Source organism: Strigops habroptila, chromosome 4 (genome assembly GCF_004027225.2).
Source record: "Strigops habroptila isolate Jane chromosome 4, bStrHab1.2.pri, whole genome shotgun sequence".
NCBI lineage: Eukaryota > Metazoa > Chordata > Aves > Psittaciformes > Psittacidae > Strigops > Strigops habroptila.
Window position 1 is genome coordinate 51,937,165 of NC_046358.1, and position 20,591 is coordinate 51,957,755.

The following is a 20,591-nucleotide window of genomic DNA, read 5'->3' on the forward strand; positions in this document are numbered from 1 at the left end:
GTAACTTAACCAACACTGTAAGAGATTTCTTTTACATGTTAAAAACCTCAAATTGATGCATGGAGCCATCCTGTGGTAAAAACGGGTCAACTTCTTTAAGAGATACTACATGAGACTCTTTCTACACTATGAATCCTGTTCACACAGCACACCTAATGGCCAAATTCTAGAGAGTAACACCACAACAAAATTATGTGTTTGGATGGGCTGCAGTTTGCTACCTTCCCATAGTTAGAAGGAAAGTATACAATGCAGCAGCATAAATCATTTATAGGTTTAAGCTGTATAAATAAAAATACATCAAAATAAAACACAACATATTTTAAGGATCCTGAATTCTCAGTTTCCAAGCTTACCCTTCATTGGGCTGAAGAAGTTAAAAAAAGAATCATTGGGTACTTGTTTGGTAATTGTCCGAACTGTGCCTCGACCCTTGTGTTTCTGTTTTTTCTTGATTGTTTTAACTGTAACATTTTTTCCTTTCTTCCAGTCAATAGTACACCTAGAGACAACAGGTGGAAAATAGCATTTCAACAGAGGACATCAGTGAAAATAAGGAACTGAGCAACAAGTATCAAGGCTTACAAGATGGCTTATTCTCTATATAAAGCCAGTTTTACACACACTGCTAACTGAATCTGCTTGACAAGATGTAGCGCTAGAGACTACGTGTATGTTGGACATAGGAAACATTTCCCTAAGTGAAAAAGCTAAATAGTTCGCCTTCACGTAGTAATCATTGCCCCCACCCCATACTTTAATACCTCTTTGCCCCAACTACGGAGTTTTGCAACCAAGGACATGATTTAGGCTACTCCTGAAAAATTTCATCAGTTGAGAATTATTCTTCCAACAGCTGGACCAGCAGAAAACAATGCATTACATCCTCTCACTACAGGCCAAGGCAAGCGTCCAGTTACCCTAAAAGTAAAATGCACAGAGTGGCCAAGAAGAGGCACATTTCAGCTCTCCAAAGCGCAGTGCTCAGACTGACTTGGCAGTCACATACATCACGCTAGAAAGAGCTTACTTTACAGTTCCTTTCTGCTACTGTGCAAACTGACAACTTTATCTCAATTAAAAAGTCTCTCTCCATCCACCTATAGTTTTACCCAAAAGCGCACATGGCAAAGCTAAACACAGCTAGTTCTCTTCTAACGGAAATAATGGTGTCACAGTAACCCTCATGTGACTTAAAATATCTTGTCCTACAGATAAACAGTCAAAGTCAACAGTTTTAAAGTTAACCTGTATAAAACATCAGTAGAAATATCAATAGAAATGTTTTCCTGCTCTACTTATTCCAGTATCTATAACCTTCATCAAGAAACATGAACTGAACACAAAGTTTTGACATACCAGCAATTTTAGAAAGGGATTCCTCTGTAAGACTTAACAGAAAACATTTTGCTGTAATTAACCAATTAAAATTGGACTAGCCTTTTACTTAAGCACAACTGCCACTAAACCTGCAAACAGACTTCTTGCCTTACTGTGGGTGAATACTCAGTTCAGAAGCCAACATGTAGCACTAAAAGCCCAAAGATTTTGAGGTTGCCGCAGTGCCTTCATGAAAACAAGTATCTGGTATGCAAAAACAACCAAACAGCCCCCCCTCGCAAAAAAAAAAAAAAAGGGGGGGGGGAAAATCACACAACCCCCCCGAAAACAATGAAAAATCCCACCAAAAAACACTCCACAAAACAACAGAACAACAAAAACCCCACCTCCTCAAAAAAAATAAAACCACCAAAACTCCACACTCCCAAAATAACCTCCACTCCCAACCTCACCCCAAACCCCCCAAAATCCTAAACCTAACCAAAAAAAACCTCCCACCAAAACCCAGAAACACATGGTTGAAGAGGTTAAATACAAACAAAAAATGCACCCAAAAACATCAGAGAAAACAGGAAGGAAGCTATGAAAATTGAGGTTCAAAACCATTTTTCAGTTGGGTCAGCTCTGCTCTGGTGTGGCACTGAAGGTTGCTTACAGACCGGAGAAAGGGGAAAAGAAAGGTTGGACAGAACAATATTTTACCCCAAATAAAACCTATGTGGTGTCCAACCCACTAGACTTCCAGAAGAGACATGAGAAATCCCACAGTATTTCTGAACACATTTTGCAAAAAAAAAAGAAAACAAACAAAAAAAAAAACCACCAAAAAAACCCACAAAACCAGTTACTGCATTAGCCACAACTGCCAGAACCAAACTGCATGGCCAGTACGTTCCAGCCTCAAAACAGGCTGAAAGAACTGATCACACATGACCCAACCCTGCCAGATTCAAAAGCACTGCTGGAATAAATATTGCTGAGATGTGCGAGAGTCCAAAACAGTCTAAGACTACTTCTCTGACTGAGGATGAGGGTCTATGAAACATAATTACTAAAATGAATTTACCTAGTTATCTGGAAATAAAAGGCTTGTTACCTCACTAGCAATTATTAAACTTGAAATGTGTAAGATTTAAAATGCTCACCATGTTAAAACATGTATTTACATGTATATATTACTTCTGCATGCTATGGCTAAGATAATCATCAAAGAGCTTTACCTTCATTAATCATTATCATAGTAAGACAAAACAGCACCTCAAAAAAATGGATGATTATTTCAGAAGAGTTTTTGAATTTCAAGTTTTCCTTACCCCTCACAGTCAACTATTTCAGGTCCTTCAAATGAAAAGGGATCCGTCTTGTCTGGCTCTGACTTCATCTTGTATGTTTTTGTCAGGACTGAATTAGAAAAGTAGTCATTGGGCCCAAAGTGGAACTCTAATGAGAAAGACTAGAAGAAAGTTCCATTATAATGTTACCACTAATATTTATCTTTGAAAGTACATCAGCAGAATTACCATTAAACTGTGAATACAGGAAGAAGTAAGAATTTGATGGCAAACATATCTTTAGAACTAGAGTAGAAGCAGGAAATGAAAAACGTTAACCAATTCTGAACATGCAGGAAGCTAGAACAACCTTGGCTGGTGTAACATTCAAATTACAAATCAGATAATTGCTACATTTGATTCATCTTTACAGACAGAACTGCTGTCTTAAAAGCAATCTTAGAAATAAGTACTTCAAGAAAAGTCTTGGTATCGTCTTCTATGGAAGCCTAGCCATCTTCCTTTGACTACAGTGATGAAGTTCTTATTTTGAAGTCATTCTGACATCAGAATAACACCATCAGATTCTGCTATTCCCCACTTTGATCATTCAATGTCATGATCTTAAGAAACTGAAAGAGACTTTATTTCTAATTAACAAAACTTCAGATTGCAGGAGTCTGTAAACAGTGCACTCCACCATGAACCAGACTTTTTTTTTTTTTCCATCTGATAATAGAAAATCCTACAGACGAACGCTGACTTCATGAACTGAAGCCTAAGATTATACACGTCTTGATAGGTTACAGCCTGAAGCAGGTGTTTCTGCTTATGTTTGAGCCTCCTGTGGTACCTGAAAATTGCCTGCAGAAATTCAGTTTCTTACATGAAAACAAACGGCTCCAGTTACAGAAAACTGCAGCATACACAACGCATAAATTTTCAAATCTGTAAAGCTTTCAAAACAGCTTGCACAATGCTATATAAGCCCACTTTGCACTCAGGATCAACTATGAACTCTTTAAAAGTAAAACAAAACTCAAATTGCCTTGGAGCAGGGGAAACAAAGCTTTTCAGCAGCATTGCTTTAGTTTTTTGAAGGGCAGGAAAAGAACCCTACGTGAGTCCAACAATAAAGAGCAATTGAAAGTCAACCCCCTCCACTTCCCAACATCACCATACCTACTGCACAGCCACAGCATGCAGAACAGTTACTTTAACTATCTTATTTACTCCCCCAACAACATGCCATAGGAACTACACCTCGTGTGCATACAAAACAGATTAGATGAGTGCCAGAAACAGTGGCCTTGAATACGCTTCCCCAGGCATTCTTCAGACTCCAGCCAGAAAACAATGTTATCACCCAAGTCTGTCTTGCCATCCTCTCTTTTTGAGGGCCCACCATGTACGGACAGGATAACTAACTCTAGGGACAACAGCCTATTAATCAAAGATATTTATCTCTTACTCATTACCCAAAGACCCCTCAGTCTAAGACCCCATGAATCAACTCACATGACTGAAATCTGAAAAGACAGTGGTTAACAAGTGATGGAGACTGTAATCCGATGTGTGCTGGAATATCTGTTGGCTTCACATAGCCTTTACCTCCATTTTAAAGCAATTCAAGACAGCCAGTATGGTTTGGCAAGTGTCTTCAGCTAAGGCAAATCTCTTTGGCAAACATGCTCAGCAGAAGAGCTACAAACTCAGCTCAACTGCTACCACAACTATCACTTGCACCCAAATAACCCCACAAATCATCAGTGGGGTTATAAACAGGTAGCCAGTGGCACTACCTAGCATGCAGGATCCCAAGGACTAGCAGGACAAAAATGTCTGCACAGACTGCATTTCAGTATTTCATTCTACCCCTGTTAATTAGAAAACATTTCCAGTAGTCTTTATTTTGACATCTTTGCTTTTGATACCAGCTTACCTTTGTAGCATGTATTTCTAGATTTTCCTTACAGTATGAGATATTCTCATTAAGTTAAAAAAAAAACAAACAAAAACAAAAAAACCAAACACACAAAAAACCTCCCCCCAAAATGGAGAACTTCCTTATTTTAAGCTAGTAAGTTATACCCAGATGCATCACTCAGGCCTGAGTATGCTAGCTAATGATCCCAATGTCCGAATACTTGTAAGTAGAAATTACATTTATAAAAACGTATGTACCTTTATTCATAAGATTACAAATAAAAGAAAATAGTAAGGGAATTGCTTAGGTTTCATGCAGCTAGAAGTTTACATATAGGCTACAGCAAACAGAACTTTGAAGCATCAATAACTGTAGGTTAATCTACTTTTGAAGGACCATAACTACAGCTCATCACTTTGGGTCAACAGTAAATCAGAAAATTCCTAACAATCACATATTTCTTCTAGTGGCAAAGCCCAATTCCAAGCAGAATTAGTGTTTTTATTACACACTGGCTATGTGAACTTCTTACAGTACAAAGCTACCACTGCTGCACCAATTTTCAACAGCCAGATCATTTCAGACAAGAGTCACACACAAACTGGATAACAGGTTTCACTGAAGGAGTTAGGAATGCATCCTTTTGTCTCCAAATACAGAAGGGACATGGAGTTTGTCAGCCTTCCATTACTGGATTTCATATAGCACTGGAATGGAACCTATTCACAGAAACATGCTGTAAAGAGGTTACGAACAGTGCAAGACAAGATAAATTCGCTGATGTTTTAAGAGCAGTTCTTCAACTTAAGGTACTGTAAAACAAAGCTGAATGAGAACACAAAAATGCTGTAGGCAAAACCAACTATTTCCAAATCATCCAAACACCAATAGATACGATCCAAGAGGAAAACGACCAACTTCTTATCAAAGTGTATTACTTGGTACTAATAGGACAAAGACAATGAGGATTTAAAAAAAAAAAAAAAAAAAAAAAAAATTCAAAAAAAAAACCCCCACACAAAATAAACCCCCCCCCAAAAAAAAAAACCCCACCAAAAAACCACCAACCCAAACACTCTGTTTCAGCTGTTATTAGCCTTTATAATACTTAAAGGTATTTAAGAAAATCCTTCTTTATTTTAGACTTTAATCAGAAAACTGTAACTTCGTAAGACAAAACAAAAAATACCAAACATAAGGAGAAAGCCACAAGGATGAAGCTTAAAGAATGGATGTGTAGGCTTAAATCCCATCTTTCTCCCTGCCTCCCCCTCAAAACGAGTTCAAAGAATAAGTACAGTCTGCATGAACTAAATAAGCAATAGAACAGCTTCTTTCCAAACACAGTATCTGTTTCTGTACACTGAAATTAAACAGAAAAACAATTTGGGGGAAAAAAAACCACAACAAAAAAGCAAAGTTGTACTCTGAAAATTACTCATTAGGTACACTTTCAAAAGACTAATATTTTCCTACCCTTTTCAATAGGCACAGCACCCATCATTATTGCGCACCCATCATCATTCTGCACTCATCATCATTAGTTTTGATTAAGTCACATAACTACACTGTATTCAGTATAGCAAGTAGCAGCCAGAATTTTTTCTGCGATGCATTTTCAAACCAAAAGCAGCCATGTAGCTTTATTAGTAAGAGTAACTCATTTGGGATTTGAGGGATAAGAACAAAGTGAAAGCTAGATGGAGTTCAGCTAGAATTTTAATCTAGAAACTACAATGATACCACAGATGTCCAAGCTACGGATGAAAGAGTAAAGGGTCAGGAAAGCATGAAGATATTAGCCTACAAAGAAACTCCACACACACATACCAGCCAAAAATAGCGGAATGAGAATTTTGAAAAGCTGTTCACTTCATAACTATGATCTTCATGAGAAACAACTAGAGAAAACTCACCATAGGCTGCCCGGGTTCAGAAAACTTAACTTTAATATCCTGCAGATGTTTCAAGATAGGTTCATCATATTCCTAAGGAAAAAAAAAAAATAAATCCTATTCAGCAGGCAATATTCAGAAGAACAACATTTTAACCTAGCTACTTATCTTGCTTGTTCAACCTGTTCTTAAGGAAAAAAGAATATACCTTGTAATTATTCAACAATTTCAACTAAAGTTCAGATTTTGATCCAAATTTCTTAATCGCAGTTGCAAATACCATGTGCCAAATTCTCAGTTGTTAGGCCTCATCTTCAATAAATAAAGCTGCTACCACGCTAGGCTGCATGAACATTAGTGAAGATAAAATTCATTCAGAATATTTATGGCTGGCGAGATTCATAGAAAGATTCACTTCAGGGAATTCTTCCTTAACAGCATCAAAAGCATTAATGTAACTGAGGGCAAAACTACATAAGCTATTTAACATCAATTCAACCAATCCAGGTGTATGCTTATAACATCTGTGCAAAATAATCCTTTATGGACTAAATTAAGAAAACTACAGGGGAACGGCTGTTGTAAGTAACACATAAACTTGCATTTTACTATCTAACAAATGTTGTTATAAGATCTTTTCTTAAGCAATCCACACAGTGTTTAGCACTTTGGGTCAGCTGTTCTGCTTGTCCTTCATTAACCTTTCAAGCATCTTTAGGAATAACATTAGGGATTCTGAAGACTCAAAGATCTGGTGTCTCACACACATTCCACAAGCACTGTTAATTATCAATTTGTTTAAAGACAGAACATAAATTATTCATTTCAGAGGAAAAACTTACTTGTACTAATTCACTTAGCATATCTACATTCCTAAAGATGGTAAACCAGAAGTCTGGAATTCCTTTGACGTTTGCCTCCTCTGCTTTTTCTTCTATTACCACTACATTTTTCAGGTCTCCCTGTGAAACAAATACAGAAAAATTTAAGAAACGAAAATTAAAAATTCTTAATGTATTTAATAAATAGAGGTAGATGTACAAAACATATGCCATCTTGGAAGCTGTGTTTAAGGAACATTTAAAATTTATGCTGTTTTTTCCACAAATTAAGAGACACAAGGTTTATTTACACAACTAAACATACATTCATTTAATTCAGATTTACTTTCAACTTATTTGGAATTCTTCTGTACCAAGATTAAATAGATCTAGTAACAGTTTCAATGACTTGACAAACACAAATAATTGAAAAAATATTTCTATCTCTATACAAACAGAAAAATAGAATTACATTCCTACTTTTCTATTAATCTAATTCCTGTAGCTTCACATGCCACTGTTTCATCTAAAAACTTAAATTTTAACTTTGCGCCTCTGAAGTAATGTTTTGGCTTCCCAATTTCACAGGATAGTTGGTAAGGTTGAGTTTCATGGTTATTTTTCATCATTACACTGTCTTCAGTTAGTAATATTTTTGACACAGGATTCCCTACGCATAACTTATGGCAAATGTTATAAAAAAAGGATGACAAAGTCACTTCTCCATTCCCCCAAATCCAGGAAATTCGCAGTGTGAACTAGTTGTATTGCACCTTTCCTTTCATGCCACTAGATAGCAGCAAATATACAAGATCGTCTTAACAGCAGCTACTTAGGTTACGACTAGCCAAGAATATGAAGCAGCACTTTACCTGCCACCTAGACATAGTTCTGATCTTATAATTGCATGGAATAGGCTTGTCAATGCTGTATTTATACAAAGCCTAACAAACTTTTTTTGCTTATGCATATGGAGTACCATGTCCTGCTAAATCTAATGAGATCAGTAAAAAACAAAGAGAACAATTTCCTTTGTATACAGAACAGTATCGAAAGGAAACTGAAGGAAAACGTGCCAACAAAAAAAACGCAAAGAAAACCTGGTAGAATGGCAAACTCAGCACTGTAAGTAGGTTGCTTCTCTGAGAAAGAGAAACCATGAATATACACCTCAAAAAATGATGACAGGAGAGTAAAAGGCAGCCTACAAATATTGTCCCTCCTAAATCTAGCTCCTACTCAATAGGCAAGTAGGAATGCACTAGCCAGCAGGCATTTTATCAGGTCAATTCCATTTTACGACTAGGTGATGTGTTTAACTTGTATTTATGGAAAGGCAAGCTAATTATGTCCCCCAAAATAAAGGGTACAGGCAGACAAACAGCCAGCCTTTTGTTATCTTGGGGTATCATGTAGCACTGGAATGGAACCCGTTATCAGAAAGATACTGTTAACAGGTTACGAACAGTGCAAACAAAGGCAACTTTTCAATTCACTCAAGTTACAAACTGGAAATAAAAAAAAAAAAAGCAGCTAAACTTTTAAAAGCTTTCACTGGACAAAGCAGTGAATCATCACAAGAGCATATTATTGGTAAGACCTTTATTTCCAAAAGATGAGCCTTTCAATGGAAAACTCTGTACAGGAATTAGTTCTCACAATCCGATATATCTGTAGTTTTCACTACCCAACTTTTACTCACAGCTAGTTTATCTTCTTCTTCATTTTCACTGTGCCATTCTGACTCTGCATCTGTGGGTTCAGCTTCCCCATTAATAAACTCTCTTCTCTGTATTGAAAAAAAAGTCAGGAATGTAGTTGACAATGTGAAATTACACATATACAAACAGAACTGACTTAGCTAGAAGGAGACAAAGATTATATACAAAGATTATATGTACGGTCTTCCCACCTTATCAAAAAGGGGTTGATAGAGTGCTGCATATTTTCTCTCTAAATCATGTACTTCTTCATAGAATTTAGCTTCTATATGGGCACATTTCACCTGTAGCTGTTTCAAGGCATCAATTCTTCTTTTCACTGCTTTTGGTAAACTAAAAAGCAAACATTTTTTTAAGGTTAAAAGTTAGTTGCCTCAGCATTATTTAACAAATTACTGCGAAATAGGCTTATAACTGAGTGCAATCTTTAAATAAAAGGCTTATATCAAACTTAAGTATTTCTTCAAACCCTATTTCAAAAAATTTAAAATATCTTCTCCTACCCAAGTTGTTCTTAATGGTGTTTTCTGTTCCATTCCCTGGGGCCACCACCCTTCCCATGTAGTTCAGAGATCTGAGGTTAATACCTTGGTTTATGCTTAAACTTTGAGACTGGAGTTGTGCTCATCTATCCATGACAAATAAGAACTGTGCATTCCACAAGGAAAAGTTTTGATTCATGGGTCATACTCAGAAAAGTACACATGCCTCATCTGTACTTTAAGTTATTAAATATTTTTATATAGTCAGGTAAAAAGAAATTTATACACTTTTTTGTGGTTTTTTGTTTGTTTTAAACAAAGAGAGGTCTACCAGCTATTCCCAGTCAAGAAATAAAAGCACAAATATCTGCTAAAGGCAAGATTTTGTAAGCCCACAGTTAACAGAAAACTAAGCCTCGAACTAGGGATTTACAGGTCCTGAACTATCCACTACATGCTGGAGAAGAATCTTATGGAAGTTATCAACCAATGACATACATGCCCTGACAGAATACAGGTCACAGAAGGTAAATGGCAAAGGGGAGAGGGGGGGCACAGAACAGACTACATGTATTTCGAAAAAAAACAAACCCTGAAAAACCCAAAAAATCCAACAGTGATCGCCAAGAAAAATACTGAACCAGACAAAATTGTTTGCAATTTTGTCTAAGTAAATTGAAACTTCCTTCCAGAAGTAGGCCACTACGAATCATGGTTTAAATCAACCATTTTTCTTAAGTGAATCATTTGGTCTAATTTCCTACCTTAACTACACAGTAATAATATTCTACTATGCTTTCAGCCATTTGAAACTGTTATTATGCTGTGTACTTACGTTTCAATGTAACTTGAAGGAGTAAGCGCTGTGTTGTCAAGACGGTCCTGTAGGGCTGCCAGGACCTGTGGATTTTGCATCACTTGGTCTGATAGCTTTTCTATGGAGACAGAAAACCACTTTTAAAAAGAATTTGAATATATTTATAGTGCTTTTGTCATAATGTGTGTCTTAGAGCAGTTACAGTAAAAATACTCACTATTTTCCAGATCTCAAACAGCACTAGAATTAACTAGTAACTCAACTGAAGTCACCTCAGGATGAGATTTCAGAAAGATAAAACTGGATAGTGATGTAAAATGTACCTTTCTTCTTGCAAATATGCCAAATCTTTGCTTTCAGATGCAAGTTGCACATTGATGACACAAGCAAATTTCATGTAAGAAAATGCAAAAAAGGAGTTTCTCTATTTTCCCTCTACATTAGCTGTAGCTTATCAACCACATATAAATTTGCAAGAGAATTACTGAATTGTACTTCCAAAGTGCCTTCCAGTTAGACTGACTCCTGAAAAAATTATGAAAATTGTGTACTGCACAACACAGCAGTATAGCACTATGACTGTTTCCTTGACAACTACTTATTTTTTTACATCAGGATACTTCTACAATCTGCAAGACCCCTCAATCATCACAATAGTTCACAGAAGGCTATTTATATGGGAGGTCAGATCTAAAATGCCTCTGGTTAAGAGTTAAAAATCCTTACTAATAACCACACAGATGGTCACAGTGGGAAGACATTTGCTTTTTAAATCTTTCCATTCTTTCTCACTGTTCTTCTCCCCAGGCATTCAAAAACAATAAACCGCACAGCACACTAACTTGATGAAGCTTTCATATAGGCAGGTTTGTGTGTTGTTTGTTTTATTGTTTGTTGGGGGTGTTGTTTTTTCTTAATCCAACTTGACTATAAGAATTATTCAGTGGTGTCTATCAGTTCACGTTCTTTCCAATTGCCAGTCACAAAGGCTATTTTCTTAAGTAGTGAAACCTAAACAACATTCGATGACCAGATATGTGAAATCTATTTCATTATAATTTAAAAATTTGAACATTTGGGTTAATAGCAATGGGACTGTAGCTTTTCCACACACAGATTTATTTGAAAAACCATTATTCAGCAGCTATCTGCAGACCTTCCAAACAAAGAATAAAAACCTCAGGAAGACATATTATAAAAACGCACTTTCCTACAAACAAGATAGTAAACAACTAGCACAGATATGGGACTGCTCATTTTAATAATTATGCTGATAAAGATTATATGTTGTTAAAAGCTAGTCTATACAGGCCTTATTTGCGTGAAAACTTCAATGTCACTAAAATATACCCTCTATTTTGCTCTTGGCTGCAATAAACATGAAAAACATCAGAAAGTGAATAGTTAAACTAGAAACCATTGCTTTGCTTTCAGTAGGGAACATACTGTAGTTTTGACTGCAAAGATTTTGGAAATGTGGATAAAGAAGCTTCAATACACAAAGCAACAGGCTTTGTAATGTTACAAAATACCTTTGTAATGTTACCTACTACTATGTAGTTTTTACCTTTTTTGTTGCTTGCATTTTTAGCAGCCTCCACAGAATCTGAAGCAGCGTCTTCTGTTTTACTAAAAGAATTAAAAACATAATGTTAAAAAGGCAACCCTTTATAAAAAGGTTAGCATTTAAGAACACAAGTATTCTGAATTTTCTCAGTGTTTACTACAGGACAAGTTTTAGTAGCACACTTATTTATAGAAGACATGTATTTATGTCTTCAAGCTTCTTAGAACTGGGAAATTTGGATATGAAACTAGTTCTCCTCAGACGAACAGGATGCAAAGGGAGAAAAAACTAAAGAAACAAAACACAACAAACACACACACAAAAAAGGCCCAAAACCGAACCACACTTGACAGATTAATTAATCTCATTAAGTGAATGGCTAGCCATTCCTCTGTCCTGGGTCACTCCAGACAGGAAAATGTCATTACTCACAAACAAAAACACAAAACACCCTTTTAGCGTAAGTGATGAAGGAAAACATGAGAAAGGATTCAGGTAAGAAAGGAAGATAAACAAAAAAATCAAAGCTCTGTTTCAAATTTCTACATCAAGTTGTTTTGATTACGACTAAAAACATTTGCTTCTACTCTAAGAAAATGTCCTGCCCTCCCCACCTCTCTGCCTTAATGTCTTCCATGAAACTTCCTGTGCTGAAGAAAGACAGGGCCCAGAATGAGTCAATTGCCACCAAGCTTTCCGTGTTTTCCCTGTCAATTTGTATGTTGCAAAATACAGAATGGGTATTGCTGAAATTAACCTTGACTCAGACACAAAAGGAGCAAAGATACAATATAGGCAAAATGGGTATTTGGGTATTATTAGTTACTGGATAGACTAGCTTATCCAGCTTATCCTGGTGCACTGCAAACCTTGAAAGGCCAGCATCATATATGTATTTATACCAGTTTAACACCACTGTTATTTGTTCCAAAAATGTAATAAAAACTAGAAAACAGGACAGTGCCTACTGCATGCTTAAATCATACAGATCAGAGAAACACTGAGGATTAAACTCTCTGAGGGCTTGAAGAGACACTGAATATGAATGCTGAAAACTGAATTAAGACAATACAAATTATGTTAATCCAAGAACAGAGTAACTCCGTATCTGATACACTACAATCTCAGATTTCCCTGTATGTATGAAATGAGCATTTTGTCCTTGCTGTGAGGAAGCACAGCCTAGTTAGAAAAAAATATTACCATTTAATTCTTATAAATAAAAGTATCTTATTCTGGGCTGCATCAAAAGAAGCATGACCAGCAGGTCGAAGGAGGTGATCCTGCCCCTCCACTCTGCTCTCGTGAGACCCCACTTGAGTACTGTGTACAGCTCTGGTGTCCTCAACATAAGGACAGGGACCTATTGGAGCAAGCCCAGAGGAGGGCCACGAGGATGATAAGGGGGCTGGAGCATCTCCCGTACGAAGACAGGCTAAGAAAGTTGGGGCTGTTCAGCCTGGAGAAGAGAAGGCTGCGTGGGGACCTCATAGCAGCCTTCCAGTACCTGAAGGGGGTCTACAAGGATGCTGGAGAGGTACTCTTCATTGGGGACTGTAGTGGTAGGACAAGGGGTAACAGGTTCAAACATTAACAGGGGTAGTTCAGGTTAGGTATAAAGAAGAAGTTCTTTACTGTGAGGCTGGTGAAGCACTGGAACAGGTTGCCCAGAGAAGTGGTAAATGCTCCATCCCTGGCAGTGTTCAAGACCAGGTTGGACAGAGCCAACGTGGTCTAGTGTGAGGCGTCCCTGTCCATGGCAGGGGGGTTGGAACTAGATGATCTTAAGGTCCTTTCCAACCTGAACCATTCTATGATTCTATGATTATCCAAGTTCAGTAATCCGTTCTTCATAGGTGAAACAAATACTCCCCCACAGAAGACCAGAAAACAATGGAAGTTCAAATTATAACCAGATATGACCAAATACACAGTTGGCTCCAACTACCTCGATTTAACTTAAAGAAAACAGCCCAACATACCTGTTATCTGCCATCTGTATGTCTGTATCCACCTGCGAGTTGGAATACATTGTTTAAAAATACTTCAATGGTTGTTTACGTCAACAACAGATTAAAATAGAACAGGTCATCGTTTAAAACCTCAGTATTAATTAACAGCTACTGTTTTTTTCTAAGAAATTCATCATGCATGATCTCTTACAGGAAAGTGAATAGCTACCATAAGATAACACCCAATCCCAACTGGAACCTTCTCATAGTTTTAAACAGTCTGTTAGGTGCTTTCATTTAAGAGAAAAAAGTAAGTTTAAAAGGGTTAAGTATTCCAGATGCTAATCCACTATAAACTATATTACTAATCTGAAAACAATGAAAGTTCAAATTAATTATAACTTCAGAATGACTTTTTTCTTACATGACCTGAGCAGACAAATACGCCTCACTTGCCTGTCTAATCAGGGCTATTTTTGTGAATAGCTGCTTCTGCTGCACTATACTGAATGACAACCTAAACCTTCTGCTAGATAAAGAGAATCAAAACACTGGACGAAAAAAAATTATTTAGCAAAAGAAGGGTTTTTGACAGCAGCTACAAAGGCAGATTCCCCTATATAAAGATTTGCCTTGAATTTATTTATCAGGAGTGAGAAAACAAAGAGGAAACACAGAAGTTGAAGTCTTAGTATAAGCAATGACTGGAACCAAGTTTAACAGAGCTACCACAGCCCCCAGGACCTAAATTAGCTCCCCTAAGAAACCAGAGGGAGACAGATTGCCTAATTTATATCGCAATTATTTCTTTACTGGGGTGAAAATCCAAGCCTGTACATCTATTTTAGTAATACAGGTTGGTTATTTTTCCACCCCCCCATTCTAAACAGTTCATCACAAATCCAAGTAATCACTACATACCATACACAGGAAGCACAGGTGATACTTTCCACTATCAAGCTTGTAAGAAAGTAGATGTTAGGCTGCAAGTCAAATTTAGGATAAAAAGAACCTCCCATCATTCATGAGAATCGACAGGTTTGATTGCTTAGATTCTGCAAATGCCAAGCAGGCTGATCTTTAGGCCAGCTTCCAATACAGGGCTACCAAAGAAGAACTTAAATGCTAATGACTCCTTGAGTGGCAGCCAGAGCAGGAGGCCCAGAGATCACATGCACTCTCCCATCTGGAAATACCCATTCCTGCTCCAAACTGGAAAAGCAACATTTTCACAACAACTTTAAGTAGAGTTGAAAAGCTTTGTTCATTTACAAAAGAACTAAAAGTATGCCTTAGATTATTCCACAGGAAGCAAATTTGCTTAACATCTACCAAAAAAAGCATATGAGCCCACACCACAGATTGAGTCCAGAAACAAACAAAAGAGGCTTCTTGTAGACTAGGTGTGTTTCAGCATCCCAGGCATACTTATTTGCAAACACTTAGTTTTGCCTTAACATAACAAGAGAAGTGGAACGCCACCAACCATCCGCTAGAGCAAAATGGAAGAATTTTACTATCTTACAGCTGAAGAAGGAGCATACACAAGCCTTTCCTTCCACAGCAGACAGAAGGCAGGGAGTGGGAAGGTAAGATTAAAAGGTAAGACATAGCAAATTGACCTAATACTAGAGTTCAGCCAAAAAGTTATATGGCCCTGGTCACTATTAGAGGAAGGAATAGTAAACAACTAAAAATGCAGACTTGCACTACTTAAAAATTAGCCTTGAAGACTCATCTCTTCCAACCTAGCCCCAGTGACAGAGCTAATGGAAAAAATCCACTCCACATGCAAATAATTCTGCTCAGTTGTTTGTGCTGTATTTCCTACAGGGAATTACTTCTCAGCCCTATGAGGGAAGACAAGATTCTCAGCCCTATGAGGGAAAACAAGATTCTCATCCCATTCTCATTCGACTTTGGAAAACATGGAATAAAGCCCCCATAACATGAATAATTTTTAAATCTCCACAGGAACACACATCAACTGAGCATGTTCTGACAAAAGCCACTCACTTGAGTAACAGGGGGAAGACATGGGGACGGACGAACAAGAAAAAAAAACAAAGCCCAAAAGCCCCAAACTAACATTCCCTCGTGCAAATACATACTTTAAGTCTTGTTTCGCTCCTCTAAGTTGTTCCTTCAGCAACTAAAAAGTAAGAAGTACATAAATATATACACAGCTTTCTTACAATACAGCTTGTGATTCCCAGTTCCATTACAGATGTCCTCCAATGACTTAACTCCCAGAGTAACTAAAAAGACTGCTTGGTGAGGGCAGGGGAGGGGAGAGGAAGGTGATTTTAGAGAGACAAAGTTAAATGCACACCTTGTTGAAAACATACAGCAGCAAAGCACTGAGCCTTCACATTTACTGCCTTAGCTCTTTTCCAAGCAAGTGAGCTTAGTTTACAGACATTCAAGACAAAAAAAAGCTACCAGAACTCCAAGAAAATAATAGCATAAGGTATTATTATTGCTACCACTACCAATAAAAGGGCAGATTTATATCTTTATTTCTTCTGGACAGTTAATTCTTTTCGTATGCCTAATGCAGACATGAAGCTTTGGGAAACAGGGGACTACATCAACCACTTGCCCCACAAAGCAGGCCGCTGCAATTTGTCTAGCACAAATGTTGCACACCATTAGTCACTTAAAACAGCAGGAAAACGTAAACTCAACACACAGATAGCAAAAGTACGTTATAAGGACAAGCAACATCCTGAAGGATGCCACTTTAAAGAAGTCAGTACATTTAGTGGCAAGGCATACCCATAATAGAAGTAAGCACACAGAGTACGTTTTTCCTACTAAAAAAGCCCATGTCTTGTTTTACAAACCTCCTAAATGCAACGAGAACACGAAGCAGGAAACTAACATACTCCTGAGCTCACAGGAAGGCTTATACCCACAACTGTTACTGTTTATTTGTAACTACAACAAATCAGAAGGGAAAGTAATTACTTCCGTTTTAGAGCTGCAGGGATGGCAGCAACCCTGTGGGAAGCCACAAACATAATAGTCTGATACTTTTTTTTTTTTTTTAAGAAAAATTAGAAGTAATTATGAAAGAAAGAAAGAAAAAAAAAAGTCTAGAGGAAGAAACGTATTAACCAGTTCCACGAACCCTGAACATCACCAATACTTAAGCTCACCTTAGCAGTTTTCTTGAGGAAATACTATTTTGGTTAGAGACAGCTTTATGAAAATTTGCCAAATGGCTCTCTTTTCACCTATAGCTCACATACCTGCCTCTCCACTTTTTTATTTTGAAGCTTCCTAAGCAGTCGTTAGAGGAACGGAGTCAGACAAATCCTACACACGCGGGTACTACATAGGGTAAACAACCGAGCAACAGGGAAAATTTTAAACAGGCCCTCACGTGAGAGGCGGGGACCCTGAAATAAAAAACTGAACCCCCTCAAATCCCTCACTGCGCTGAGGTAACACATGATCGTGGGTGAAGTGAAACGAAAGCATCGCACCTGACCTAAGCGGCTGCGGGTTTGACTCAATCCGAGCACCGCGGGGCGACAAACTCTCCACCACAAACAACAGCCCTCCCGCCCTCTTCCTCCCCGCTTCCCCGGGAGGGCGGGGAAATGAGGGCTTGCCACCAGGCTCCCCAAGGCGAGCCAGAGCGACCATACGTGTGGCCGGGACCGCCCCGTCCCCCCTCCGCCCGACCCAGAGCAACACAAGTTCCCTCTTCTCTCACTCCAAACTTCTCAAGCCAACCTTAAAATGGTGCCTGACCGGGCCGGCCCGGGCCCGCCCCTCCCCGCCAGGCGGCTCCAGCCGACATCGAGCTCCACCCCGGAGCAGGCCCTAAAGGCCGCCGCACTCGCGCCCCGTCCCCACGCTGCGGTCACAGCGGCCAGCTCGGGCCGCCCGACAACCCTGCCGCGTTCCCGCGGCCCGCGGCCGGGAGCGGAGCGCAGCGCCGCGGCCTCCCCGTGCCCTCACCTACCGGCGTCCCCCCGCGCCCGCTGAGGCAGCAGCGACAGCCGCCAAGCTCCTCGCAGCCTCACTCTGGCTGCGCCGCCGACAACAAAGCCCCCTCCTATTGGCCGAAGCGCGGGCGCCTCACTCAGCAAAGGCGTCGCCGATTGGTCACAGCAGCGCCACAGCCGCCACGCCGCACGCGGGCCATGTTGACTATCCGACAGCGCGGCCCTCAGCCAATCAGAGAGCGGGTGGGGGGTGCGCGCGGGCCGAGCGCGTGATGCGGCGCGGGGGGAGGGGGGAGCAGCGGCCGTTAGGCGGTGTGGGCCGCGCTCCGGGCACGCGCCGGGCAGGCCCCTGTCGGCGAGGCCCGGCCGGAGGGGTGACCTCCCGCTGTGACATTTCAATGCCCCGCTGCGCGCCGCGGCAGGGCTGAGGGCTGCGGGTGGGCGGCCGGGCGCTGCCGGCTCGGTGCGCCTTGCGGCTGGGGAGCAGGCGGCGGCGGCGGGCTGAGCGTGCCCCGGAGCGATGGCCCCGGCAGCTCCCGCCGCCTCTGCCAGGCCCTCCGCTTGTGACGGCGAGCCGTGCTGAGGGCTGGGAAATGCAGTTTCCGAGGCGCCCTGGGCTGGCGCTTGAAGTGCAGTGCCGCTTCCCAAAGATGGGCTGAGCGGTGCCAGCGCTGTGCTCGGTCACCTGCCTGCACCGCAGGGTTTGCAGTCCTGGCAGATGGACGTGCTTGTGTTTAAAGGGTTGCGGCTTGGCCACATTATAATGTGACCATGGTTTTAAGAACATTTCTCTGCATATCATCTGCATGGCTAAGACTTAACCTTCCAGAGTTGAAAGGTGAATCAGAGCTGAGTGCTTACTGTTAAAAAACAAACGAACAAAACCAAGCAGAGAAACAACATCCAAAAAAAAAAAAAAAAAACAAAAAAAAACAAAAAAACCACCGTTTTTGCTGTGTCACTTGGAGCTCCTTGTTGAAAATGCAGCTGTTAGGCTTTCCAGCTTATTTCCTAGTCTAGAGATGGCTATAATTTCCTCTTCAAGAAAAAAGAAAACCAACAAAAAAACCTCCTTAACAGTTCGGCTGCTGTTTGTATGGCAATTTGCAAGCAGCAGATGCAGTGTAGCCCAATTTTGGGACCAATGCAGTTTAAGCATCTGAAGCCACTGTTTTCATAATCTTTCACTGAACAGGAAACAACTCTACCCCTCCATTGTGTCAGTGGATTCCCTAGTTCTAAAAAACGTTTTCTCCAGGTCTGCAACTTTGTCTTGGATTTCGGTAATTAACAACTAGGGTTTATCATCACAATCCTTTCACAGGCGACATTAAAATTTGGAAATGATAAGACTGATATTTTATTAACTAGTAACAAACCCAATTGATGTTGGATTAGTTCAGTTATTTTAGGAATTTAAGTGACAGGAATAACTAAGGAATCATTAGCTCAATAGGTACCAATACTGCAATTAAAGGAGGAGATAACTTTGAATTACATTAAACAGCTAAAGAACTGCAGGAAAGTTGTACAGTCAGTTGCACAAACAAGCAGATTTGGTGGGACAAAGGAAGGTTCTTCTTCCACTTATTTTCTTTGCTTCCAGCTCTCTCTCTCTGTTTCTCCAAGCCAGTCCTTTTTCTAACATCAGCAGGTTAACAGGCTCCTTGTAATTCCACAAATTCTTATTTATTCATGGTAATGGCTACACTTAATTCCAAAAAGAAGCATAATGAACTCTGAAAGGACTTATCTGAAGGGATTCCTACTCCATGTGTTTGTTCTTGCTGCTGGTTCATAGCTGCCAAGTATTCTTTAAAGCTTTTTATGTCAATCCTCATTTTGTTAAAAGCTATTTCTCCTTTCCACCCAGAAGACATTTGTAGTACAAATTCCAAACTTTGTCTCCTACGAAGATGTAGGTGGTTTTGCTTGAGTATGTGATGTAGCTGCATGTTTCCGCTGTTGCAGGAACACACTGCAACCCTGTTCAGACTATTCGTTACACTAGTGCATATTCTGCGGCATGTGTAGAGTTTGTCCCTCTGCACTAGTTGCTGTTTTGTTAATGCAGTTCTCATAAATGTTGTAAACCCTGTATAAGATTAAAATCAGGATGGTCTTGTAAAAGTAGATTTGGTTTCTTCTGGGCCAATTATTAAAGCCTTGAAACAGGGCAGAGTGCTGGAAGCAGTTGGCTCTCTTCAATATACAGTGATGTATATTGAAGCAAACATACATTTAAATTACCTTACATCCCTGGATTTTTAGTGCCCCTCTCCAAAAGCATTAATCTCACATGATTAATGAGGGATTTTTACTGACTCTTGTCTAACCTTTCATAGCAAGGTGGTAGACTTAGGTCTGTGGATAAGGCACAGTCTGTGGAGTCATCTTGCTGTCAGGTGCTCCTGCCCTGCACCGAACTGCAAAAGGTATTTGCTGACTCACCCTGGCTTGATTTAAACATCCAGCCTCACACACAAGAGCTTGGAGAACCAAAACAGAGAGAAGGGATTATGGCAGAGGTGCTGATGGATGCACAAGACACTGGAGAGAAAGCTTGGGCTGAGATCTGTAACTGGCATTAAAATGTCTGTGTCTTCTGCCCTTGGGTGGGTATTAATGGAAACTGCTTGCACTTAATGAGATGCCAGACATTCACAGCCTAATTTGAGAGACAAGACTTGGTTCATCAATGACTTTTTCTGGAGGGGAAGAAAGAACTTTGATCTTTGCTAAGTGGAGTCTTGGTACTAAATTGCTAATGTGCTTCTTAATTAATTTGTTCTATCGCAGGAGACCTGTTAAGTACTACGGATGTGGTGCAGTGTCCTG

At 39.7% G+C, this 20,591-nt stretch overlaps 1 protein-coding gene and 2 non-coding genes across 10 annotated transcripts in view; all 3 read right to left on the minus strand.

Annotated features, from left to right (window-relative positions):
- Positions 1-17,908, minus strand: part of NAP1L4 (nucleosome assembly protein 1 like 4) — a 29,307-nt gene extending 11,399 nt beyond the window's left edge. For 5 of the 8 annotated variants that reach the window (XR_003991326.1, XR_003991325.1, XM_030485290.1 and 2 more), the window contains exons 1-11: positions 17,771-17,908; positions 15,906-15,946; positions 13,825-13,856; positions 11,843-11,904; positions 10,294-10,393; positions 9,168-9,309; positions 8,958-9,044; positions 7,277-7,396; positions 6,456-6,527; positions 2,655-2,794; positions 357-502 (exon numbers count right to left, since the gene is read on the minus strand). Coding sequence is in view for 6 of the 8 variants with exons in the window: in XM_030485290.1 (XP_030341150.1) it covers positions 357-502; positions 2,655-2,794; positions 6,456-6,527; positions 7,277-7,396; positions 8,958-9,044; positions 9,168-9,309; positions 10,294-10,393; positions 11,843-11,904; positions 13,825-13,838 (883 nt within the window). In the remaining 2 variants the exon portion in view is untranslated. Of the gene's footprint in view, positions 1-356; positions 503-2,654; positions 2,795-6,455; positions 6,528-7,276; positions 7,397-8,957; positions 9,045-9,167; positions 9,310-10,293; positions 10,394-11,842; positions 11,905-13,824; positions 13,857-15,905; positions 15,947-17,285; positions 17,531-17,766 lie in introns of those variants that run through there. The other 3 variants (XM_030485288.1, XM_030485289.1, XM_030485291.1) reach the window with 3 other exon arrangements.
- On the minus strand, positions 5,181-5,301 carry LOC115607776. Its single transcript, XR_003991342.1, has one exon. It is a non-coding gene; the product is annotated as a small nucleolar RNA SNORA54 (small nucleolar RNA).
- Positions 8,601-8,728, minus strand: LOC115607777. Its single transcript, XR_003991343.1, has one exon. It is a non-coding gene; the product is annotated as a small nucleolar RNA SNORA54 (small nucleolar RNA).
- Positions 17,909-20,591: the final 2,683 nt, after the last annotated feature.